Raw genomic sequence first — 24,857 nt, forward strand, 5'->3', positions numbered from 1 at the left:
AAGATTCTACAGTGATGAAAATAAACGAGAGCTACAGGCAATGTCAAAGAATCTCACAAACAGAATTGATAAGAAAAAAGGACATGAAGGAATATACATACTATATATGATGAATGAATACATACACTACTATATTATTCCATTCACATAAAGGTTTGAATAGATAAAACTAAATAATTTTATAGAAAAAAGAAATATTAGCCAAAACCACACAATGTGAGAGGATATGATCATCAGGGTTGTGAACAAGAAAGATGAATACAGAGACTCTAGGCCAGAAGAATCCCCTGTACTTAAATTTTTTGCTAACTCACCTTTATATGCTTAATGTATTTTTCTCTATTATTTTGTATTTGACAATAAGAGAAAAAAAGGGTTAAAAAATCTTGAAGCTGGCTGAGATCAAAGGGTTTGCAGCTGACATCACAAATACTTTGGCAGTAAGTGGGCAGAGCTATGAACCAAAGTAAGAGCAAAGGAAAGTGATTGGAGAATAAGGCAGCAGGAATGATATTTATCCAAAGAAAGCTCATTACTGGACACAGAGCACCCTGAGGAGAAGCAGAAGGTTTCTCAAACCGGAAAGCAAGTTCTCCAAAGAAAAATGAGCACCAAAGGAAAAGTAAGAAAATAAGCTGCATTTTTTTTTCAGTTTGTGCATTTTTTATGTCTGTGTACATTTGTTGGTTCCTTTGGGAACTATAGCAAAAGGATCAAAATGATACAAGAGTAGCCCCAGTGCTAGGAATTTGATAAAAGGAAACATCTATGGATCTATCAAATGCTCTCTACAGGGTGTTGAATCAAATATTATTTAAGTTGCCAGCACAAAGGAGACTTAAGCTGTGTTAGAGCCATGAAACAGAATATATATTTGTTGGAAATAATGTTGGAGAGTAATATGAAAAATATTCATATTAATATATAGAGTTGATTATAAAGCAGAATTGCTGCATTGTTTATGACCCCATGTGAGATACTTACAAAGATTTAGATCAAAAGCATGAAGTGAGTGATAAACTCATAGATGAGTTCTGCTTTTCCTTATTGGATTTTGAAACTTCCTATAACTGATACATATATTTATTTTGTAAGATTAATGATACTTAAAAATATAATTCAAAATTGATAGCAACTATTGAAAAGTATATGTTCACATGGTAAAAGACTTTGGAAAGATCACACCCAAGGAAAAATACTATTAGGATGGAGAAATATAATTTTGCTTATTTTTACTTTCTATCGATGTTAATTCTACTTGAAATAAAAAATACAATTTCAGGCTATAAAAATTTTTGATGTATGGATTATAGAGTCCTGAAATGTTTCATTTCTTTTCATGCATTTTTGCTCAATTCTTACAAAAACAAAAAATTACTTAATTTATATTATACTGAAAAAATGCATGTAATTATATTAACCTCACTCCCCTGACTTTAAATAAATCATCTGGGGATCTTATTCAAATTCAAAATTTTGATTTACTGGGTTTGGAAAGAGCTTCAGCTCTAACAAGTCCCCAAGTAACATGATTTATAGTTTAAGGCCTGTATTTTGAGTAACTAAATAATAAACCTTTGTCCTAGTAATAAGATCTTGAGAAATGCAGAGTTGATTATAAATGGTTGAGTCAACAAACACCATTTGGTTCAATGAAGCCCTATGAACTCTATAAATATATCTACTTCATTATGAAAAAAATCAAGTCATTATATCAGGGTAAATTTAATACACCTGTTCATCTCAACAAGTTAAAAAGTAGGAAACCTATAATGTAGAATTTAACATGTTTTTTTCACAAACTATGTTTCATGGAATTACTATCTCAAGAGGCTCTTTAGGTTTTTTTCCTCTCTCTCTCTCTCTCTCTCTCTCTCTCTCTCTCTCTCTCTCTCTCTTTTGCCTTTCACTTATATTCACCCTCCACTTCTCTTTCAGGTTATTAAATGCAAAGCAGCCATTGCCTGGGAAGCAGGAAAGCCCCTTAGCATTGAAGAGGTTGAGGTAGCTCCTCCCAAGGCTCATGAAGTTCGAGTTCAGGTAAGTGGAGACTGTCTCCAGGGACAGATGGGACCCTAGTAAAGAAGTGGTTTCTATCAATTCAATCCCACATGTAATGACTGGGAGGCCTTGGAGTTTCCATTAAGGGGCAGTTTTAGTTTTAGGTCAGGTAAGAACAGGCATTATTCCCAGGAGTGATAAATCATTGTTTCAATAACATTTGATAATCAACTTGTTTTTTAACTTTTATTTAGTAAATATAAATTTCCAAAGTACAGTTTATGGATTACAGTGGTTTTCCCCCCCATACTTCCCTCCCACCCGTACCCCTCCCATCTCCCGCTCCCTCTCCCATTCCATTCACATCAAGATTCATTTTCAAATATCTTTATATACAGAAGATCAATTTAATATATATTAAGTAAAGATTTCATCAGTTTGCACCCACAGAGAACATAAAGTGTGAAATACTGTTTGAGTACTAGTTATAGCATTAATTCACATTGAACAACACATTAAGGACAGAGATCCTACATGAGGAGAAAGTACACAGTGACTCCTGTTGTTGACTTAACAAATTGACACTCTTGTTTACGGCGTCAGTAATCTCCCTAGGCTCTTGTCATGAGTTGCCAAGGCTATGGAGACCTTTTGAGTTCGCCGACTCTGATCTTATTTAGACAAGGTCATAGTCAAAGTGGAAGTTCCCTCCTCCCTTCAGAGAAAGGTACCTCCTTCTTTGATGGCCCCTTCTTTCTACTGGGATCTCACTCACAGAGATCTTTCATTTAGGTTTGTTTTTTTTTTTTTTTTCCAGAGTGTCTTGGCTTTCCATGCCTAAAATACTCTCATGGGCTCTTCAGCCAGATACAATGCCCTAAGGGCTGATTCTGAGGCCAGAGTGCTGTTTAGGACATCCGCCATTCTATGAGTCTGCTGTGTATCCCGCTCCCATGATGCATCATTCTCTCCCTTTTTGATTCTATCAGTTAGTATTAGCAGACACTAGTCTTGTTTATGTGCTCCCTTTGACTCTTACACCTATCAGTATGATCAATTGTGAACTGAAATTGATCGCTTGGACTAGTGAGATGGCATTGGTACATGCCACCTTGATGGGGTTGTATTGGAATCCCTGGCACATTTCTAACTCCACCATTTGGGGAAAGCCAGCTTGAGCATGTCCCAAATTGTACATCTCCTTTCTCTCTTTGATAATCAACTTGTAATTCAACTAGCTTAACGTAATTCATTAACATTAAGAACCAGACAAAGGAATTCTCTTTGGATTAGGATGTTGGATTTTCCTTTTGTACCTCAATTGCCAATTATTGGACAGTGTTATTAAAAGAGAGAATTAGGTCCAAAACAAAGGGGAGGAAAATCCGGGCAGCACAAGTGTCTGGGTACAGGAGAATAGCACAATGAATTCCGATGATGTCCCTCATTTTCCCCAGTGCTAGTCAGCCTTAATTTTCTTCAGGAACAGCATGTGAAGTGTTTAGATCTCACGAGAATGAGTGAAATGTCCTTATGAACAGTATTTTGAAGAAAAGTAATACAGGGATACATTAGCAATTGATTTAAACAATTTTGATTTCATATCTCTATTCTACCTATATTGCCTCTTCATTTCACATAGTCTAAGCAAAAGTTGAACAAACCTTAGAAACATGTATTCCTTCCATTCTTTTCCCTAACAGACTTTCACTTTCCTCTGTTATCTTTGATTGGCTTCCTCTCCTGGAGACAGTAATTGCTGATTCTATCTGTTTTTAAGATTTGCTAACAACAATGGGAGGTGGAAAACAAAGGTGCATCATAAGAGAAAACAATCAGTTTATTTTTATCTGTTCTTTTTTTCAAAATGTAATTTTTATTGAGTTCAGGAGTATCACAAAGCTTCAAGATGGCATTGGGCCAAAAATCACATATAAGATCCAATCCACTAATATAATGGCAGAAACATGATCAAATCTTTTATTGCTTTCTAGATAATTGCCGCTAGCGTATGCCGTTCGGATACCTATGTGATCAATCCTGCATTTAAAGAGGGTCTACTCCCTGTGATCCTTGGCCATGAGTGTGCAGGAATTGTTGAAAGTGTTGGGCCAGGAGTGAACAACTTCAAACCAGGTATTTTAATTCCTGATCCCAATTAGATGGATATTTCAGGTTATTTTGGTGATAATTCCTGTCCTGGCAATGCCTGCTGTATCCGATCTTATTTACATAGTGGAACCACCTTTTTCAAAGCAAACCTGACACATGTTCTATCACAGTCTAACAACAGAACAGAATAGTTGAAATTAGAATTGTCTAATAAAATTTCTGAACATGATCAGTTAATTTTTATACAATGCTAAGGAATTGTCAAAAGAAGGCAGGGTTGCTTAAACTAAAGATTCCGTGGGGTATGTACAATCTTTTATCTACAGGAAATAAAATGCTTTTATTTTTATATGAAGAATGAAAATTTTTAGGTAGCTTAAATGAAAAGCATTATACATATATTAATGCTGGGTATCTATTTGTAAGCAAAAATAGTACCTAAGTAATACACTTTAGTAATAGTACCTAAGTAATACACTTACATCATATTTTATAACAGATCCACCAAATACTGGAATATGGCCATTGTAATCCTCATTTGACCAGCAGATTAAATCATATCACTTCCCTACTTTAAGGAAATTGCTCCAAACAGAGATTAGTAGATTTTATTCCAAACAAGAGCACAGAAATAAACTGCTCCTGAAAGTTTTGCATCCATGAAGAAGTCTAACCAATGTTAGTCCCAGCTTTGCTGTCTACTGGCTATGTGTTCTTGGCTGGTTATGTCACTTTTCTGTGACATCTCACAGCTCCTATTTCCTAAATAGGGATTATACTAATATTTATCTCAGAGGGTTATTCTGAGAATCATGTAAGATAATACATGGAAGCAGTTAAAAAGGTGTCTGGCATATACTAAATATTGAATTAACACTAAATGTGAATTATTATCACTAGCCCTCCATCATCAAAGGACAGAAGCCATTATATAATTTGGAATTGAGTTTAATAAGTGGGCAAATGTGGAATGTGAAAGGGAAGCTAAATGGTGAAACAGGAAATAATGTAAAGTTTACTTCAGTCTTCTAGCCTGTTTTCACCTCTCCTTTTATCTAAGGATGTTCTTTGAGTGTTTGGAAATAAAACAAACAGTTAAAATGTAGAGTTCCAAAGACAGCAGTCTTAAATGGGACTTTGCACCTAATGATATTAATACAGACCTGTTGCTTGAATACTGAGCAGAATAATATATGGCAATATGTGCAGTACTGGGGGGAATCTGAGATCTTATAACTTGATACTGTAGCCAACTATACTTTCTTTTGAATATAAAATGTATGTGATAAGAAATGATACTTCTCATTGATTCATCTGCTGTAAACCATAAGTAACATGTTAGGCACCATCTAACCTATGTTCTTTCTGTCTAGGTGACAAAGTAATTCCACTTTATGTACCTCATTGTAGAAAATGCAAGTTCTGCCAGAGTCCACTCACAAACTTTTGTACAAAATTCAGGTAAGCTCTATGCATTGTTTGTAATAACATGAATTGATATAAATACTTTGGACAGCAAAATGACAACACCTAAATGGAGTCGAAGAGGTGCTAACCTCCCACCCAGCAATTCCACAATGCGGGTACAAGACACTGTTACAAATGCACACAGAGAGACACATGGTAGAATGTTCATGACAACAGTTTATAACAGCAAGCAATTTAATACAGCAAGAATGTCCATAAATAAGAGAATGGACGGGGCACCGGATTCTTTCCCGGTTGCCCCTCTTCCAGGACAGCTCTCTGCTGTGGTCCAGGAAGGCAGTGGAGGATGGCCCAAGTGCTTGGGCCTTGCACCCCATGGGAGACCAGGAGAAGCACCTGGCTCCTGCCTTTGGATCAGTGCGGTGCGCTGGCCGCAGCGCGCCAGCTGTGGCGGCCATCGGAGGGTGAACCAACGGCAAAGGAAGACCTTTATCTCTGTCTCTCTCTCTCACTATCCACTCTGCCTGTCAAAAAAAAAAAAGAAAGAGAGAGAGAGAGAGAGAGAGAGAGAGAATGGATTAATAAATTGCTCTGAGGTAACATAATGGAACACTATTGATCATTGAAAAATCACTGAACTTGAACTACATAATGACATAAAATAATTTACAAAAAAAAGTGTTGGGAAAAGAAGAAAGTGGCTGAAGGACATTTTCACTAAGGTGTCTTACACAAAAACAATACGGTAAGTTTTCCATGGTTACATGTATGTGTCATAAAAGTATAAATACATCACTGGAATAGTAGCCAATTCTATAAGAATTAGAGAAGGCAATAAAGCACAGTCATTTACTCCAAGGCTTCATAGTATAAATCTTGGAGACAGAATTTTAACCTAGTGGCAAAATCTAAATTCCAAATTGTTTTAATTTCACTGAGACTACAGAAAAATCTAATTCTCACTAATGTTATTTGAAACTACTTATTATAAAAGTTGAATCTTCAATACTCACATCTATTACTGTGCCTCATTTTCCTCATCGAAAAAATGAGTACAATAATGCTTGCTTCCTAAGGTTGTTGTAGATATCAAAAAAAAAAAAACACTGTAACACTCATTTGCAAATCTGTAATAATAATAGATGCAGCCAGTGACCATAAATTCTTTCTTTCTTTCTTTCTTTCTTTCTTTCTTTCTTTCTTTCTTTCTTTCTTTCTTTCTTTTTTTTTTTTTTTTTTGACAGGCAGAGTGGACAGTGAGAGAGAGAGACAGAGAGAAAGGTCTTCCTTTGCCGTTGGTTCACCCTCCAATGGCCGCCGCGGCCAGCGCGCTGCGGCCGGCGCACCGCGCTGATCTGATGGCAGGAGCCAGGAGCCAGGTGCTTTTCCTGGTCTCCCGTGGGGTGCAGGGCCCAAGCACCTGGGCCATCCTCCACTGCACTCCCTGGCCACAGCAGAGAGCTGGCCTGGAAGAGGGGCAACCGGGACAGAATCTGGCACCCCAACCGGACTAGAACCCGGTGTGCCGGCGCCGCTAGGTGGAGGATTAGCCTAGTGAGCCGCGGCGCCGGCCCATAAATTCTTTCTATATCACAAAAATGGAGGTGATCAGATATTGTGTCCCTCCAGAAGAAACTTTCAACCTAATTTAGATGAGTAATCAAAGAGAGAAAACTCTCTAAAGAATACTGACATTTATTTGGGAATAGCAGAGCACTGTAATAGGGATATCAGCACACAGCACTGGGAATGTGCATGCCATAGTTAACCAACAGCACATTCAAGGAGATTGTGCAAGGAAAGTTTTTTTTTTTTAAGATTTATTTATTTATTTGAAAGCCAGAGTTACACAGAGAGAGGGGAGGCAGAAAGAGTGAGAGAGAGAGAGAGAGAGAGAGGTCTTCCATCCGATAGTTCACTCCCCAATTGGCCACAATGGCCGGAGCTGCGCGATCCGAAGCCAGGAGCCAAGAGCTTCTTCCTGGTCTCCCATGCAGGAGCAGGGGCCCAAGGGCTTGGGCCATCTTCTACTGTTTTCTCAGGCCATAGCAGAGAGCTTGATGGGAAGTGGAGCAGCCGGGACTTGAACCGGCACCCATATGGGATGCCGGCACTTCAGGCCAGGGTTTTAACCTGCTGCACCTCAGCGCCGGCCCCAGGAAAAGTTTTCAAAGGCAAAAATAAGTAGGATTACATGAGATATTTTTAGACAGTGATTGTCAGCCACAATGATTAATGACCAGGGTGACCTTAGTCCAAGGTTTAGTGTATGTCTTTTAAGTATTAATTTTTGTGGGCCAGCGCTGCAGCACACTAGGCTAATCCTCCACCTGCAGCACGGGTACTCCGGGTTCTAGTCCTGGTCGGGGCACTGGATTCTGTCCCGGTTGCTCCTCTTCCAGTCCAGCTCTCTGCTGCGGCCCGGGAGGGCAGTGGAGGATGGCCCAAGTCCTTGGGCCCTACACCCGCATGGGAGACCAGGAGGAAGCACCTGGCTCCTGGCTTCGGATCGGCACAGCACGCCGGCCATAGCAGCCACTTGGGGGGTGAACCAACAGAAAAAGGAAGACCTTTCTGTCTGTCTCTCTCTCTCACTGTCTAACTCTGCCTGTCAAAAAAAAAAAAAAAAGAAAGAAAGAAAAAAAAGTATTAATTTTTGTATAAGGCTATGGTTGACCCTGTGTAATGTATTTCTGGAACAGTCTTTTCTGATAGTTATTATCAGGCAATTATGGATAAGAACTTTTTCTTCAATAACCTTACAGCTTTACTTAGGGTTGACACATGACTCCATTTTGATTCTGACAACTTTTGTATTCCTTTCACAAAATATACAGGACTGTGTATGAATTATGTGCCCATAAATATAAAATCTGAATCAGAACAAGTGCTTAGATCAAAAATACTATCTTAGGAGGAAATACAGGGACAGAAAACTATGTAATACCAGATTATATAACTGTAATAGCAAAATCCACAATGAGGAGAACTTCTACAGGACAAATGACTCAATTTCTTCAAAAAAATAAATTGTAAGGGAAAGAATTATAAATTAATGCAGGTAAGAAGTATATCAGTAAAAAAAAAAAAAATAGGCATACCCCAAGGAATCCTAGCAATTTACAGAATAAATAGTGATGTTGGGGTTTGCTTCAAAATAGTCCAATAAGAGGAAGGAAATTGGTATTGTGGAGGGATAATAGATGAAACTAGATGGACAAAGAGTGTAAGAGATTTCATTACACTCTTTTTTCTAGCTTTATATGATTGATTTTCTCCTCAAAATGTTTAAAGTTCAATGCATATAAAATCATTAAAAGAACTTTGACATACAGAAGGAATTCAGTATGTTTGTTGCTATTACCTTTAAAAATACTTCTAACACGATATTATTAACATGAGAAGTTTCAGATTATTTCCTCGATTTCGTCAACATTACAAAGCTGTCATGACAAATATATACTCCCCAGCACATTCTGGAGGTAAGTGATTAGTTTTCTTTTCACTTTCCCTTCTTCATCTCTCTTTGTTTAATTTTCTAGTGAACATAAAAACCCTATAATTGAACAAGAACTAATGGACGACAAAACCAGCAGGTTTACCTGCAAAGGAAAATCAATTTACCATTTCCTAGGAATCAGTGCCTTCTCTCAGTACACTGTGGTAAAAGATATCAATCTTGCCAAAATAGATGATGATGCAAATTTAAAGAGAGTTTGTCTGATTGGATGTGGGTTTTCTACTGGCTACGGGGCTGCAATCAACGATGCCAAGGTAAATGGTTAAACATCAGATTGTGCAACACAGAAGTTACTAGCAGGCAATGTGATGGAGAGGAGCCAGAGTCCATTATCCTCCTTCAAACTCTAGCTATGTCATTTATTGTCTCTGTGATTTTAGGCAAATGTTTTAACCTATCTGGAATAACAAGTGGGACAGATACTGATAGAGATAAGTAAATCATATTATTGGTATATAATGTCTGACCCAGCAGGCAGCATGTAGTTGGCACCCAATATATGTTCTAGACTACACCACAGTAAGATTGTGGACCACCCCTGATTTAAACACTGTCGGCTTAAACATGACCCCTAGGTCCGAGTGCTCTTCCTGAGACACCTTCCCCACTGAACAGAAGCGATGGAAGCCCTCACCCATCTCCTTATAGCCACTTGGGTTCTCCCGAGGCTGAGAAATCTCCACTTTCAGTCAGTAGTAACTCATCTCTGCTTCTTGTCCCATCCTTTGGTTCCAGGGGTGGGTATTTGGAGGCAGCTCTGACCGTGACAAAATGTGTCTCTGGAATCCCAAGTTAGAATTTAAAAACTCTAATGATACTTTAGGGCAAGATACCAAAGAAGGATCTCACAAGTGAATCTCTCAAACAACCCCCTTATTTTAACCTCTCTGACATCAGACTTTATGCCTTGATTGAAAATTGCAAATGTAGACAAAGTACTCTTTCTAAACAACAAATCTGAAGATTTTACCCTTCTTGTGTTATTTTTTCCCCTCCAGGTAAGGTCAGTTTCCCCAGTGGGCTACAGTGGCTTTCTGCTTCCCCCTGAACTGTTTGTTGTCCCCTGGGTCCCACCCAAACTTCCCAGGCACTGGTCACTGTGCCCTCAGGGTGCCTTACACCTGCTTCCCACCCACATTGTGAGAAGACTCCACTCAGATATCACTTCCTGACGGAGCCCTGCTTCAGCCTCTCAGGCACACAATGAGTGTCTTCCCAGTTTTCTCCAGAGTACCTGCATTTACCCATCTTCATTCTCATCAAACTCTGGGGAAATTCCCCCTTAATTTTTTCATCCTATTACACTATTTATCCTTAAAGGTAAAAACTGTCTTGCTCATTGTGATACCTCCAGAGCCTAGCACTGTGCCTAGCAACTAATAGGCACTTGATAATTTTTCAACAAATGAATGGGTAAAACCAGGTACATATGAAATTCATGAAAACATCTTGGTGAGGCTAGGTCCTCAGCTTTGTAATCCAAATTCCTCTTCTTCAGATTACCTACAGTTGGTCAGTGTCAATGAAATATAATCAGCCTAACCACAACAAAAGACTGATTTTGTAGCCAAGATATCATGTATGATTTTTCATTTAAATTTTCATTTACCAAGTAGACAGAAATGCTACTTTGGGCCATCAGCATATTATCTCTAATTATTTTCATTCATTGAATCATTCGTTAATTTAAAAAACAACATTGTATGGGAAAACAAACTAAAGTCTGAAAACTATTAGAGGAAATGTATTGAAGTCGGGTGGAGTTGATGGCTGCTGTGACCACCTTACCAAAAGCTCGGTTCCTATCCTTGGTCCTGAATGAAAATAAGGAGGACAAAGTTTGAGGGTTGAGGAAAAAGATAGTTTAACCTGTTAGCAGATGAAAACAATAGCAAATTAGCAGTCTCTAAGCAGACTACTGTTCGGTGAGGATAGGCTGGGGTTTTTTAAGAAGCTGCAAGGAAGCTGGGCTGCTGAGTCAGGTGCTAGGGCTCACTACAGGTCTGATAACAGGGTTATCTCAGACATCAGCCCTGTTCCCTGGAAAACTTGCTTGCTGGCTTTTCTTTTTAGAGGAGGGAACAGTTGGATGTTCTGTAAAACTAAGCAGCTAAACAATGTTATTTGGCTAGGATCTCAAAGAGGCAAAGTACTGTATTGAAAGATTTCAGTATTTGTTTAATCAAGATGAAGCTAACTCAATCTGGAGCTCAAGCTTACCCATTCTCCTAGAATAAATTCAAACCTCTGGTCACACCGGCCAGGGAAGGCCAGATGACTTTGCAACTCCAGCTTGCTTTCTCAAGACCAGTCTGGAATTCACAAGCAAGCATTATTTATCTGTTTGAACGTATATTTCAGTCACAGGCACAGTAGTCTTCTGCTCATCAGAATATGAAAAGAAAAAAGAGATGCATCTGGCTCAATTATAGCCGCAGTAGTCAAGGCACAAGAGCATTCTCTCCTAGAGAGAATCAGAGACTCAGGGAAGAAATTTCACCCTCATCTCTGGACTCCATGCTTCTGGACTCCAACCTAACACTTCTATGCTCCTTAAGGGATATTAAAACTAGAGTTTCAGATGCAGCTTTCTCTCTTTAAATTATTTTTAGCTGATAAAAAAATCTATGTATTTATGGGATACAATGTGATGTGTTGCTGTACATTGTGGAGTAAGTAAATCAAACTAATAAACATGTTTATCTTTTCACATAGTTTTTTTGTAGTAACACCATTTAAAATCTACTCTTGCCATTTTCAGTTATAGAATACATTATCAACTTAACTAGTCACCATGCTCTAGCACAATATGTTTCCAGAGCTATTCCTTCAAACTGACACCTTGTATCCTATAATCAATGTCTTCCCATTCTTTATTCGCCAGCCCTGAACTACCATTCTACCCTCCACTTCTATGTCTTTCATTGTTTTAGATACCAGGTGTAACTGAGACCAGTATTCGTTTCTGGGCTTGGCTTATGTCACTAAGCCTAATGTCCTCCAGGTTCATCAAAGTCATTGCCAAAGAATGCATTTCCTTCTTTGTTAGGGCTGAATAGTATTCTGTCATGTACATGAGGGTTCTTCAAAAAGATCATGGGAAATTGTAATTAAAAGATAAGTTTTTGGCAAAAAAAAACAAATTCATGCTTAGTTTTTTCATCATACGTATCATCCATGAATTTTGTGAGGACACTCCATATATACTAGATTTTCTTTACCCACTCATACATTCATAGTTATATGGCTTCCATATCTTGGCATTTGTAATACTGCTGCATGTACATGAGTGTGCAGATCTCTATTTAACATAATGACTTCATTTCCTTTAGATATATACCCAGCAGTAGAACTGTACAGCATTCTTTCAAATCTGGTCTGAGTGTGCTTAAACTCCCAGGACTTGTTCTTTTCACTGTTGAGAAAGAAATGCTACCAGATAAAACATCGCAGAGGAAATATAAATCTGATAATAAGACATTAAGGAAGGGCAGTATCAGTAATTCTGCCCATTCAGTAATAGCAGTAATAGAGTTTAACTTCTAGGAAGAAAACTGAAGCAACAACATCCTGCATCAGTATGACCCCTGAATCCTTTCAATCTGCTTGTATCCTTTGCTGTCAATGAAACCCACAGTTCACAGAGTTCTTTGGAATCATGAGAATATTCTCTAACAGTGATCTTGGCAGACAGATAAACATCCACTCTGGATAGCCATGTTTTCAAATGGGGGAAAAAATGATTCAATAGGGGGCAAGCATTTGGTACAGCAGTTACAATGCTGCTTGGGACATTCTCATTCTATATCAAAAGTGCCTGAGCTAGAGTCCTGGCTCCACTTCCTATTCCAATTTCTTGGTAATGTGAACCCTGGAATGTAGTAGGTAATGGTCCGAGTAGTTGAGCACTTGCCACCCACATGGGAGACCCACATCAACTTCTGGGCTCTTGTCATTGGCCTGGAGAGTCCCAGCTGTTGTGGGCAATTGAAGAGTGAATCAGTGAAGGAAAATTTCTGTCTGTCACAGTCTCTCTGACTTTCAAATAAATAAACTACCAAACATTAAATATTTTTAAAAAAATCTTCAATCTACTAGTTCACTCCTCAGATGGCCACAATGGCTTGGGCTAGGCCAGGCCAAAGCCAGCAGCCAGAAGCTTCTTTGAGTTCTCTCACGTAGGTGCATGGGCCCAAGCACTTGGGCCATCTTCTAATGTTCTTCCCAGGCCAGCACCAGGAAGCTGGATTGAAAGTGCAGCAGCCAGGACACAAACCAACATCCACTGGGATGCCAGTGATGCTGGTGGTGGGTTAACCCACTACACCACAATGCTGCTCATATGTGTACTGATTTCTGATGAAATAGAGACAAGTTCATGGAGAGAATGTTCTTTAAGGCAGGGCTAGAATTGTAGGTGATATTTTAATCAGATAAAATACAGCAAAAAGTGTATCAGGTTGAGAGAACAGCATAAATTAAGGCATGAGTTGTTGTGGCTATTGTACTGAGACTGTCATGTAGATGAAGTTGTAAGGTAAATAGAGGTCAGATCACAGAAGTGTTTTAATACCAAGCAAAGACATTTGGACTTCATTCCTTTTAAATGAACTGATAATTTGGAAGGATCAAGTGAGTAAATTCACAATTATAGAAATATTGGTAATCAAAAACAATTGTAAAGGTAAAACAACAATGAAGTTATATTAGAAATATATATTTCAACTTACTTTCAATCCAATTTAGAAAGAAAAAGATAAATTCTTTAGAATTTGTGTATTTTCAAAGTTTGTGCTGATAACAATGAAGGAAAAAGTAAGATAACTATTTTCACTAGGTTTGTTCTTTATAAGCAAATAAACTTAATTGTCTGCCTTCAAATAATTTCATCAGTTTAGGCAGTAACACAATTTTTCACATTGGCAGATTTCCTACATTGGTGATATCACATAGTTTTATAACAGACAGTATTTTATTCATATATTCATGCCTCTATCTCACACTCCCTTACATGAAAACAAGTGGGACCAGATGCTTTAAAAGTTACTTCATAATTTTCCTACCTGCAGGTCACCCCTGGTTCTACATGTGCAGTCTTTGGCCTAGGAGGTGTAGGCCTTTCTGCTGTAATAGGCTGTAAAACAGCAGGAGCTTCCAGAATCATAGCTGTTGACATCAACAGTGACAAGTTTGCAAAGGCCAAAGCCCTGGGAGCCACTGACTGCCTCAATCCTAGAGAACTGAATAAACCTGTCCAGGATGTCATTGTTGAGATGACCAACGGAGGTGTGGATTTTGCTATTGACTGTGCAGGTGGATCAGAAGTCATGGTATGTATGTATTTTCCTTGAATCTCATTTTCAGTTTGTTCTATGGTCATCAATTAATAGCAGAGGGCTGGAGCATGTTCATTAAAGTAACTATAAGCATTCCTTCTTAATATGTTTAAAATGGTAACAAGGAAGTGAAACGGTCTGCTGCAAATCTTTTCCTACTCCCTCATTTATACATGCTTCTGATGGCCACTGGTGTGTACTCCAAATGCCAATACTATCTTTGTGAATTCACACTTGTGTTAAGATAAGCAGCCATAACAATATTATTTTTAGATGTTGAATTTTCATTTCAGATCCCTTGGAAAAGCTCAATATTAGTAGGCTGGAAATAATATTTTTCTGATTTTTACATGAGTATCACAATTTCCCATTTTGAAATGATAATTTTAGGGGTTTCTTCACTTATAATTAATGGGAAAATGTTCATTTGACAACTAAAGTTAAATAAAATAGCAAGTATATTATATATGTTGCACCATTGTTAGCAAAACATATCAAGAAATTAACTGGAGTGCATAAAAAGAAGGAGGAATGCTTTTCTGCTTAACTATTTATACATTAAGCATACATAGTATGTTGTTAATGTTTATATTTGATCAAATGGAGCATATATAATAGTACATATTTCTTAAAACTAAACACTGAAGTGTATATAGACTATATTTATTTTTAATTTAATTTTTACTTTAATTTTAATAAATTATTAACATATTCAATATGATTTATGAAATCTGAGAATATAATCATATTGCCTTCAACCCTCCATCTCACACTCCTATCCTCCTTCCTTCTACCTTTTTTTTAGTTTTTGACCTAACATATTTTAAATTTACATTGCCCTAAAAAGGCTTAAAACTTTATAGAGAGAATTAAGATGCAGAGTAGGGAGGGAGCCTACTGCTCTAGACCAGGAGAAGATAGCTTAAAAAAAAAAACTGGAGAGAGTGCAGCCTCGGGGAAGAGCCAGGGAGAAAACAGCAGAGGAAACTCTACTGAAATTAGAGGGATATGGTGGACCCACTTGGAGGATGTGGATACCCATAACTCAGGACTGCTGCAGTGGAGAGCCTCTGCCACAGCGCTGGAGGGTGAGGTGAGACCAAACTGCAAAGATCAAGCCATTGGTGATAAAACAGCAGGATGACCCTAGAGGGAATCCAGCTTGGAGCCCCGCGGGAGATAATGTACCTGCCAAACTAGAGGAGAAAAAAAAAGGAGGAATACGTTTCTCTCTCCCCAACAAATCTGCAACAGCATCCTATAATAAGCTGATAAGGAGAAGGCACCATTTTGGACATACGTAACAGCTGTGCCAGATTGTATACAAAAACAGCAACCAGCAGAGTGGAGAAATGTGAGTCTGATGGGGAGAACTGACAGGGGACTGGGTACTCGTGACTGTGGGAGACTTGTGTTCCAGGACTGTAAAAAAACCTGAGGCTGTGTGGGAGGGCTCACAGTGTGACTGGGACTTTAGGCAGTCACTGTGGATGGCTCCACATATTCAGGGCTCCCTGGTTACCTGGTGAGGACATTGCTGAGGTATCTGAGCTTATACTGAGGACTGCACAGATCCTTTGTGTGGCCCTTGGGGCACAGCAAACAAGTATGATACCTACTGAGGCTAGCACTCAGGCAATGGTTTCCTTTGGGGAGAGGAGTTCAGCTGAACAGAATAAACCTACACTCTGATTTTTAAAAAAAGAAAAAAATAAAGAGGACACCTGGGTATGTCACCTTAGACTTGCCCTTCACCCTGGAGAACTGAACAGAGCTCCCTGGCAACAACCACAATATGCCTCTAGATATTCACTGAAAGCAAACACTCTACTAATCTACAGAGGCATCATACAAAGATAAAAGCTGCCATAGCACAAAGAAAAAAAAAGAGGAAGAAGAAACCAACAAGTATCTCCGAAACCGCCAAATAACAAACACCAATTCAAGAAACATGAATAAAGAAGACAACATGGCATACCCAAAAGAACACAATACCTTAATTCTAGATTGTGAAGATGATGATATTGAAGAAATGCCAGAAATGGAATTCAAAAAAATTGATCATAAGATTACATAGAAGTGGGGCTGGTGCCGTGGCACACTAGGTTATTCCTCTGCCGGCAGTGCTGGCATCCCATATGGGCACCAGTTTTAGTCCCAGATGCTCCTCTTCCAGTCCGTCTCTCTGCTATGGCCTGGAAAAGTGGTAGAAGATGGCCCAAGTGCTTGGGCCCCTGCACCTGCATGGGAGACCAGGAGGAAACTCCTGGCTCCTGCCTTCGGATTGGTGCAGCTCCGGCCATTGCAGCCATTTGGAGAGTGAACCAACAGAAGGAAGACCTTTCTCTCTCACTGTCTGTAACTCTACCTGTCAAATAAATAAATAAAAAATCTAAAAAAAGATTACATAGAAGTAATCAGAAGCAAATGCAAGAACTAATGAAATCAGTACATGACAAAGAAAATTTTTCCCATGAAATTGAGATCTTAAAGAGAAATCAAAATGAAATTTTGGAAATAAAGAATTCAATAGAACAATAAAAAATGCAGTGGAAAGCATTAAAAACAGAATCAGTGAAACAGAAGAAAGAATATCTGACTAGGAAGACAAAGCATAGGAAATTATACAGTCAGACCAAACACAAGAAAAAGAAATTAGAAAATAAAAACACTGTTAGGAATCCATAGGACATTATCAAATGACCCAACATTCAGGCAATAGGACATCCTGAACACGTAGAAAAAGAGAAAGGATCAGAAGGCCTTTTTGGAGAAATAATAGAAAACTTAACTAATTTGGAGAAAGAAAGGGACATCCAAGTACAGGAAACACATAATAATCCTAATAGACATGAACAGAAAAGATCTTCACTATGACGCATTGTAATTAAACTCACCACAGTAAAACAAAGAAAAGATTCTAAACTATGCACAAGAGAAATGACAGATTAACTTCAAAGCATCTCCAATTAGACTCACATTAGACTTCTCATCAGAAACCCTACAGGTTAGGGAGAGAATGACGAGTTATATTCCAAGTCTTAAGAGAAAAAAAAAATGTAATTCCAGAATACTATACCCTGCAAAACTCTCATTTATGAATGAACATGAAAAAACAACCTTCCATAACAAACGGAAATTGAAAGAATTTGTCACCACCTGTCCAGCCCTGCAGAAGATGCCTAAGGATATGCTGCACAAAAAAAAAAAAAAAAAAAAAAAAAAAAAAAAAAAAAAAAAACCAGAAATACGATCTTCACCACAAAAGCAGATAAAGGAAGAAAATGTCCTAGTAAAAGTACAAAGGATATCCAAAGTAAAAAATGGAAATATTTTTGGAAAAATGTCAGGGCAAAGTTGTTACTTATTAAAAGTCACCTTGAATGTAAATAGCCTCAACTCTCCAGTTTAAAGACACAGACAAGATGAATGGATTTAAAAAAAAAACTCTCTATTTGTTGGCTATAAGAAACACATATCACCAACAAAGACATACGCAGACTGAGGGAAAGGATGGAAAAAGATATTTCATGCTAACTGGTGTTGACATTCTAATATCAGTCAAAAAAAAAAAAAAGCTGGTGTCGACATTCTAATATCAGGCAAAATATACTTTAACACAAAACTATTAAAAAGAGTAAAAGAAAGGTACTATGTAATGATTAAAGGATGTGATACCAGTCAAAATACCAAAGACATTCTTCTCAGATCTATAAAAAGATGCTGCAATTCATATGGAAACACAAGAGACCTCGAATAGCTAAAGCAATCTTATACAACAAAAACAAAGCCAGAGGCATCACAATACCAGATTTCAAGACATACTACAAGGTAGTTATTATCAAAACAGCCTAGCACTAGTAAAAAAAAAAAAATTGGATAGACCAATGCAACAGAATATAAGCAATAAAAATCAATGCAAATATCTACAACCAACTTATATTTGACCAAGAGCTAAAACCAATCCCTGGAGCAAGGACAGTCTCTTCAACAAATCATGCTGGGAAAACTAGATCTCCTCACACAGAAGTATGACAAAAGACGCTTACCTTACTCCTTACACAAAAAATCCTTTCAAAATGAATTAAAGACCTAAATCTACAACCTGACACCATCAAGTTATTAGAGAACATTGAGGAAACCCTGCAAGTTATTGGCATAGGAAAAGATTTTTTGGAAAAGACCCCAGAGCCACAGGAAATCAAAGCCAAAATTCACAAGTGGAATTACATCAAATCCAGAAGCTTCTGTACTCCAAAACAAACACTCAGGAAAGTAGAGAGGCAACAGAATGGGAGAAATTATTTACAAACCACGCAACTGATAAAGGATTAATAACCAGAATCTACAAAGAGATCAAGAAACTCTACAACAACAAAACAAACAACCCAGTTAAGGAATGGGCAATGGACTTAAACAGAGATTTTTCAAGAAAGGAAATCCAAATGGTCAACAGATACATGAAAAAGTGTTCAGGATCACTAACTGTTAGGGAAATGTAAATCAAAACCATAATGAGGTTTCACCTCACCCCAGTTAGAATGGCTTTTATACAGAAATAAACAAACAACAAATACTGGCGAGGATGTGGGGAAAAACGTACCCTAACCCACTATTGGTTTAAATGTAAACTGGTAAAGCCACTATGGAAGACAGTATGGAGATATCTCAAAAATCTGAATATAAACCTGCGATATGACCCAGCCATCCCATCCTGAGAATATACCCAAAGGAAATGAAATGAGTAAATAAAAGAGTTATCTGTGCCCCCTTAGCCTATTGCAACTCAATTCACAGTAGCTAAGACATAGAATCAACCTAAATGCCCATCAACCAAAATTGGATTAAGAAATTATGTGATATGTACATTATGGAATATTACACAGCAGTTAAAAATGAAATCTGGTCATTTGCAACAAAATGGATGAATCTGGAAATCATACTACGTGAAATAAGTCAGTGAAATAAGGGACAAATACCATATGTTCTCCCTGATTCGTGATAATTAACAGAGCACCTAAAATGAAATCTTTAGAGATGAAATTTATACTTTGAGAGGCAATAAAAGTTGAATAACCCTAGTCTTGACTATTGAGGAACAGGTTTTTTTTCTCTTCTTCATACATCACTGAAGGCTCCCACAGTCATGGGGTGCAGAGGATCCCCTCACTGCCCTGTGAGCCTACCCCACTCACAGAGACAGCAGAGTTGTTTCCAGATTCAGTGTCTGTGGGTGCTCTGCCTTGGCAGTCTGAGTCCCAGAGCCTGTGACAGTTTGAGAGGATGGGAGCACCTCCAATCCTAAGTGGGTGCTCAACACTCTGTCAACCCTCTTAGCCAAACTTAAAGTAAGTGGGAAACAAGGATTTTTCCCTCTGGTAAAATATACTGGTCACATGCCTGAGGAATCACTGTAGTATCTACTGATGTCAAGATATAGTGCCTAGGCCGGCGCCGCGGCTCACTAGGCTAATCCTCCGCCTTGCGGCGCCGGCACACCGGGTTCTAGTCCCGGTCGGGGCGCTGGATTCTGTCCCAGTTGCCCCTCTTCCAGGCCAGCTCTCTGCTGTGGCCAGGGAGTGCAGTGGAGGATGGCCCAGGTGCTTGGACCCTGCACCCCATGGGAGACCAGGAAAAGCACCTGGCTCCTGGCTCCTGCCATCGGATCAGCGCGGTGCGCCGGCCGCAGCGCGCTGGCCGCGGCGGCCATTGGAGGGTGAACCAACGGCAAAGGAAGACCTTTCTCTCTGTCTCTCTCTCTCACTGTCCACTCTGCCTGTTAAAAAAAAAAAAAAAAAAAAAAAAGATATAGTGCCTATTCCCCACCAGTTGCCAGCAGCCCATGTGGGAGGATGAGGAGAAAGAAATGTGCCCTGTATTCACTGGATTAGGTAGGTACCCTGTGCCCCACTCAGGCTCCAGGCCAAACTCAAAATCAGTCTGGTCCACAAGGTTCTCCCTCATGCAATGTCACCAGTGGCCCAGGCTGCTGCAGTCTGCCCACCTCTCTCCCAGAACCTGGCGACTCCTCCAGCCCAAGTCTATGGGATTCATGTGTGGTCCCCCTACATGCTGCTGCATGTCTACACTTTTCATGATGTTCCAAAACGCTCCTCTTCTTTTTATAGAATTTCCACTATAAACTTCTCTCCAACTCTGCCCTGGGAATACACTTCCTCTTTTTTTTTTTTTTTTTCTACTGTCTTCTCCCGTGAGAATCTACATATTGTTTCCCTGTTCAGCCATCTTGGAATCTCTTATTTTTATATTTAACAGTAACACATGTATATAGGCATACAATTACACATAAAATAAATTATAATCTTCATTAATACATTGAACAAAATGTTACAATTCATATTAATGTGTTAATAAATATTTCTAATTGATAGTTATTGCATATAACTATATATTTTAGATTCAGCCTATCTATGCTATTAATACAATGCAAAAATATGTTCTGCTTATTTTTATTATTTTTTATAATGAACTCTCAAATTGTATTGAAGCGCTATACAATGATTCTACCTTATTAGCTTGAATCTCATTATCTGAAATGCAGAATTGAATAAATTTTCTCTAAAACATATGCCAACACTGGAGTTTGTGTGCTACGTTTCTGTATACTTGGGTGTTCTTTTGTACTGTACCTTCCAGAAAGCAACCGTGGACTGTACAACAGTAGGCTGGGGATCGTGTACTTTTGTTGGAGTCAATGTAAATGACAAAGGATTGACTATTTCTCCAGTGGAACTAATATTGGGCCGTACTTTAAGAGGATCAAGCTTTGGCGGTGGGTTTTTATTCTTCATAGTTTTTTAGTTCCTTCATAATAGTACTGAAATTCTTAGGTTAAAGATTGACACAAAAGAAAATAAATTGTTTAAATACTGATAACCTAGAACATACCTGTAGATTTTATATAAACACTAACTACTAATAAGCAGACAGAGTTCATATAGAAATGTAATTATCTTAAAAACTAAAATTCAATTTGCAGTTAAGTAACCCAACATAAAAGCATAAAAGGTAAAATTTTAATTAATTGATACAATTATTTAATGTAGAAAATAATCTTGATCTTTTTTCTTGTGAAATCTTTAGATATAAGTATAGAAACTTAAAGGAGAAGGGAAGGAGATAAATCTATTTGAAGTGACTCAAATCTTCAACAAACATTGATGACATTACTTCTTAACCCTGTGGGCTGTGTTTTTCAATTTTTGCTATTTTGGCCAAATTATAGGTTGGGATGTAGATACTGTCCCAAAGCTGGTTTCTGACTATAAGAATGGGAAATTCAATCTGGAAGCATTGGTGACCCATACCCTGCCATTTGAAAAAATCAATGAGGCACTGGACCTATTGAAACAAGGAAAAAGGTAAATTAACAAAAAGATGATTGACAAGTTTAGAAAACCTTCATGATGATTCTATTTTAATTTGATGTTAAGCACTAACCAGTTTGTCTTTCCTGAATTCCCATGTCAGCTACTAGTTGTGTTTAAAAGATTGTATGGTGGCCATTGGGAAGAAGGAAAACCTCCGACTTCCATAATGCACACTACTAAACATTATTAAAATTACCATGCTTGTTAAAACTACACTGTTACAACAGAGTGGTGATATCAATTGACACAGATCTTCACCTTGTCAATTGCTAAAACAGCTGGGGCTGCTCCCTAGAAAGAAATATTTCTATGGTATCATGACAGATCCCTCTAGAACAGTTTTCCCTGAGTTTGGAATCATTACACTCTGCAATCTGACCCAGAACGCCCACTCAGTCCCTTCATAAACAGAGCAACATGAAACCACAGAGATGTGACCAGTGAGTGGCAGGTATCAAAGTATGAAGGCTGCCTCATTCTCTCATTTTCTTGCTTTGTGTTAGGCTCCTGTAACATATCCTCTTGATCCATAATTTTATATGCTGTGCTCCATTACCATGGATCCTAGGAACTTCTATGAATGTCCTAACTGAGTGGTTTATAACAGTTGGGGAATGGCTAAGCTTAGGATCAATTGTTTAAGTCACAGTGATTTAGCACAGCCTTGATCAACAGAAGCAAAGGTCAAAAACACCAGGAACAATATTATATGGAGGAGATACAGGGCAGAGAAGAAATGGAAAAAGAAGATACAGCAAATAGAGGAAGGACCTAAAGTAAAATGAAAATGACAGGAGTTTGAAGCAGAGAACAAATGTCACAGGAAAAACAAAATAGGACCATGATGTAAGGACACAGGCTGCTTCCTAAGCAAGAAACCTGAGAAAATATCCCCATTGCCATCAACTCCCCAATTTGTAAATATGTTAGTGACAACATATAAAAAATTAAATAAAAAAAAGGAAAAATAACATTATTTTAAGCTAGTCTATGTAAACTTAATGCAGAAGCTCTTATAGTATCTTCCACAATCTCAGTATTCCCACACAGAATATTTCTTAAGTTCATAATGGGTTGAGGTATTGGGCCTTAGACCCTGGTGCTCATAGCCCCTCTACCATAACACCTTTCCTCTAAAGTTTTCAGTCATGGAACATAACCACACAGATACAGGCAAAGTGGCCACCAACCAGAAGACGCTGCATTGCTTTATTAGTAGGTAGAAAAATCTCCCTGGTAAGCAGTGGGAGAGCACAGGCTTAGGGTAGATATCTCAGTAGGCCTCCCACTTCCCCTCTGGATCACTGAGAAGACTACCTGGCTGCCTAAACTGATGGAAAGGACGCAACAGGGAACACAGAGGATGGGACTTCCAGATGTATTCACCAAGGGGGTACAGGAAGCACAAGAGAGGGCACGACTCCCTACCCTGCCAGCTACTCAGAAGTAAGGAAGTGCCTCAGGGGAAGGGGATGGAACACAATTACTGACTAGCCTGTAAGGTGCACTGACTGATTCACATGGTGAGGAATGAATACAAAATATTCCCTCCACAGGTGGGTGTACTTCCAGCACCTGAGTGTAGAAAACATTTATGCATGGCAATCTGCAGATGCCAGGAGATCACAGCAGCTCCATCAATGATGTCTGGGATAAGGAATTCTTTGTCCTTGGGTTTTTCCCCCTCTTTGCTCCTACATGTTGGAGTTATCCAGGAGGGAGAATATTTGGCTTCTCAGACAGGAGCATCCCAACTCGACTACTCCTCCTTTAGTGTCCAACGTTGACCTTGGCTACAGAGGAACAAAATCAGTGACCATTCCAAGACTACAACCTCACTTGGTATGCTCTATCACCATAGTACCATTCAGCAACAAGGACCTTGGGGTCCAGGTTGAATGAGGGTCCTCATATTGCCCCCAGCTTACATTGCATTGTAAATTATTATATGTGCCACAAACAGAAGATGACAAGATGAAAGGATGTCTATAAAGAAAGGTTAGACCAAATTCTGAAATGGAACAGCAAAATTATTTTTGAGTTTTAGTAAAATTTATCATGAAAATGATACTTAACATAGTTCAATTCTTGTTAACAGCATCCGAACCATCCTGATCTATTGAAGATGTCAGAGGCAATTTGGAACACTATGTGAATATGAACCTGCCAACTGATTACCTAAAGTGATGAATCAAGGAAAACTATGAATTTAAACAAATATTTGCCGTTAGTATCTCAACATATAATAGCTATAAATAATACAGAATTTGTCATCATAAAATATATAATGGTTTCCATGTTAAATGACTATAGTAAATGAAATACTTTTGAATGGAATCTCATGATGTTTAGGAATTGTTTAAAATTAGCTCTGCAGAGGAGAGGGGGGAAATGAGTGGATAATAAAACCAGACTGAACATATTCTACAATGGTATAGGTAGGTTATGAATATACGGGGTTTCATTACACTGTTCTCCCACTTTTGTCTATGTTGAAAACTTTCCATAATAAAAAGGTACATACTAGGGGTCAGTGCTGTGGCAGAGCAGATAAAGCTACTGCCTGCAGTGCCAGCATCCCATATGGGCACTGGTTCAGGTCCTAGCTACTCTGCTTCTGATCCAGCTCTCTGCTATGGCTGGGGAAGCAGTGGAAGATGACCCAAAGACTCGGGCCCCTACACCCATGTGGGAGACCTGGAGGAAGCTTCTGGCTCCTGGCTTCAGATTGACGCAGCTATGGCCATTGCAGCCATTTAGAGTGTGAATCAGCAGATGGAAGACTTCTCTCTCTGTTTTTCTCTGCCTTTCTGTAACTCTGCCTTTCAAATAAATATTTTAAAAAGGTACTTACTGGAAAAATATAGCTACATATTATATGTGTTTATAAAATGTCATATAATTACTATGTTCCCATAAGCTATTCTTTTTAAATAAGCTGCTAAATAAATTACAGTTAATGTCTTTTAGCCTCACTTTATCATTGTTTAATATACTCAGAAGTAATCAGGTATCAAAATACATGGAAATGAAAATATGAAAAGGAAAAAAAATCTAAACTCTCAAATT

The 24,857-nt window shown here is 38.4% G+C and overlaps 1 protein-coding gene across 1 annotated transcript; it reads left to right on the forward strand.

The window, feature by feature from the left end:
- Positions 1–553: 553 nt before the first annotated feature.
- On the forward strand, positions 554–24,373 carry ADH2-2 (alcohol dehydrogenase class-2 isozyme 2; the record flags this gene model as incomplete). Its single annotated transcript, NM_001184829.1, is given in 9 exon segments — positions 554–622; positions 1,939–2,040; positions 3,996–4,137; positions 5,487–5,574; positions 9,084–9,315; positions 14,131–14,391; positions 21,055–21,190; positions 21,644–21,779; positions 23,887–24,373. Coding segments are annotated over 9 exon segments (1,140 nt in total). The 5' UTR covers positions 554–604.
- Between the last annotated feature and the right edge of the window lie 484 nt (positions 24,374–24,857).

This window comes from Oryctolagus cuniculus, chromosome 8 (genome assembly GCF_051225735.1).
Source record: "Oryctolagus cuniculus isolate XC-2025 breed Fujian yellow rabbit chromosome 8, ASM5122573v1, whole genome shotgun sequence".
Taxonomy (NCBI): domain Eukaryota; kingdom Metazoa; phylum Chordata; class Mammalia; order Lagomorpha; family Leporidae; genus Oryctolagus; species Oryctolagus cuniculus.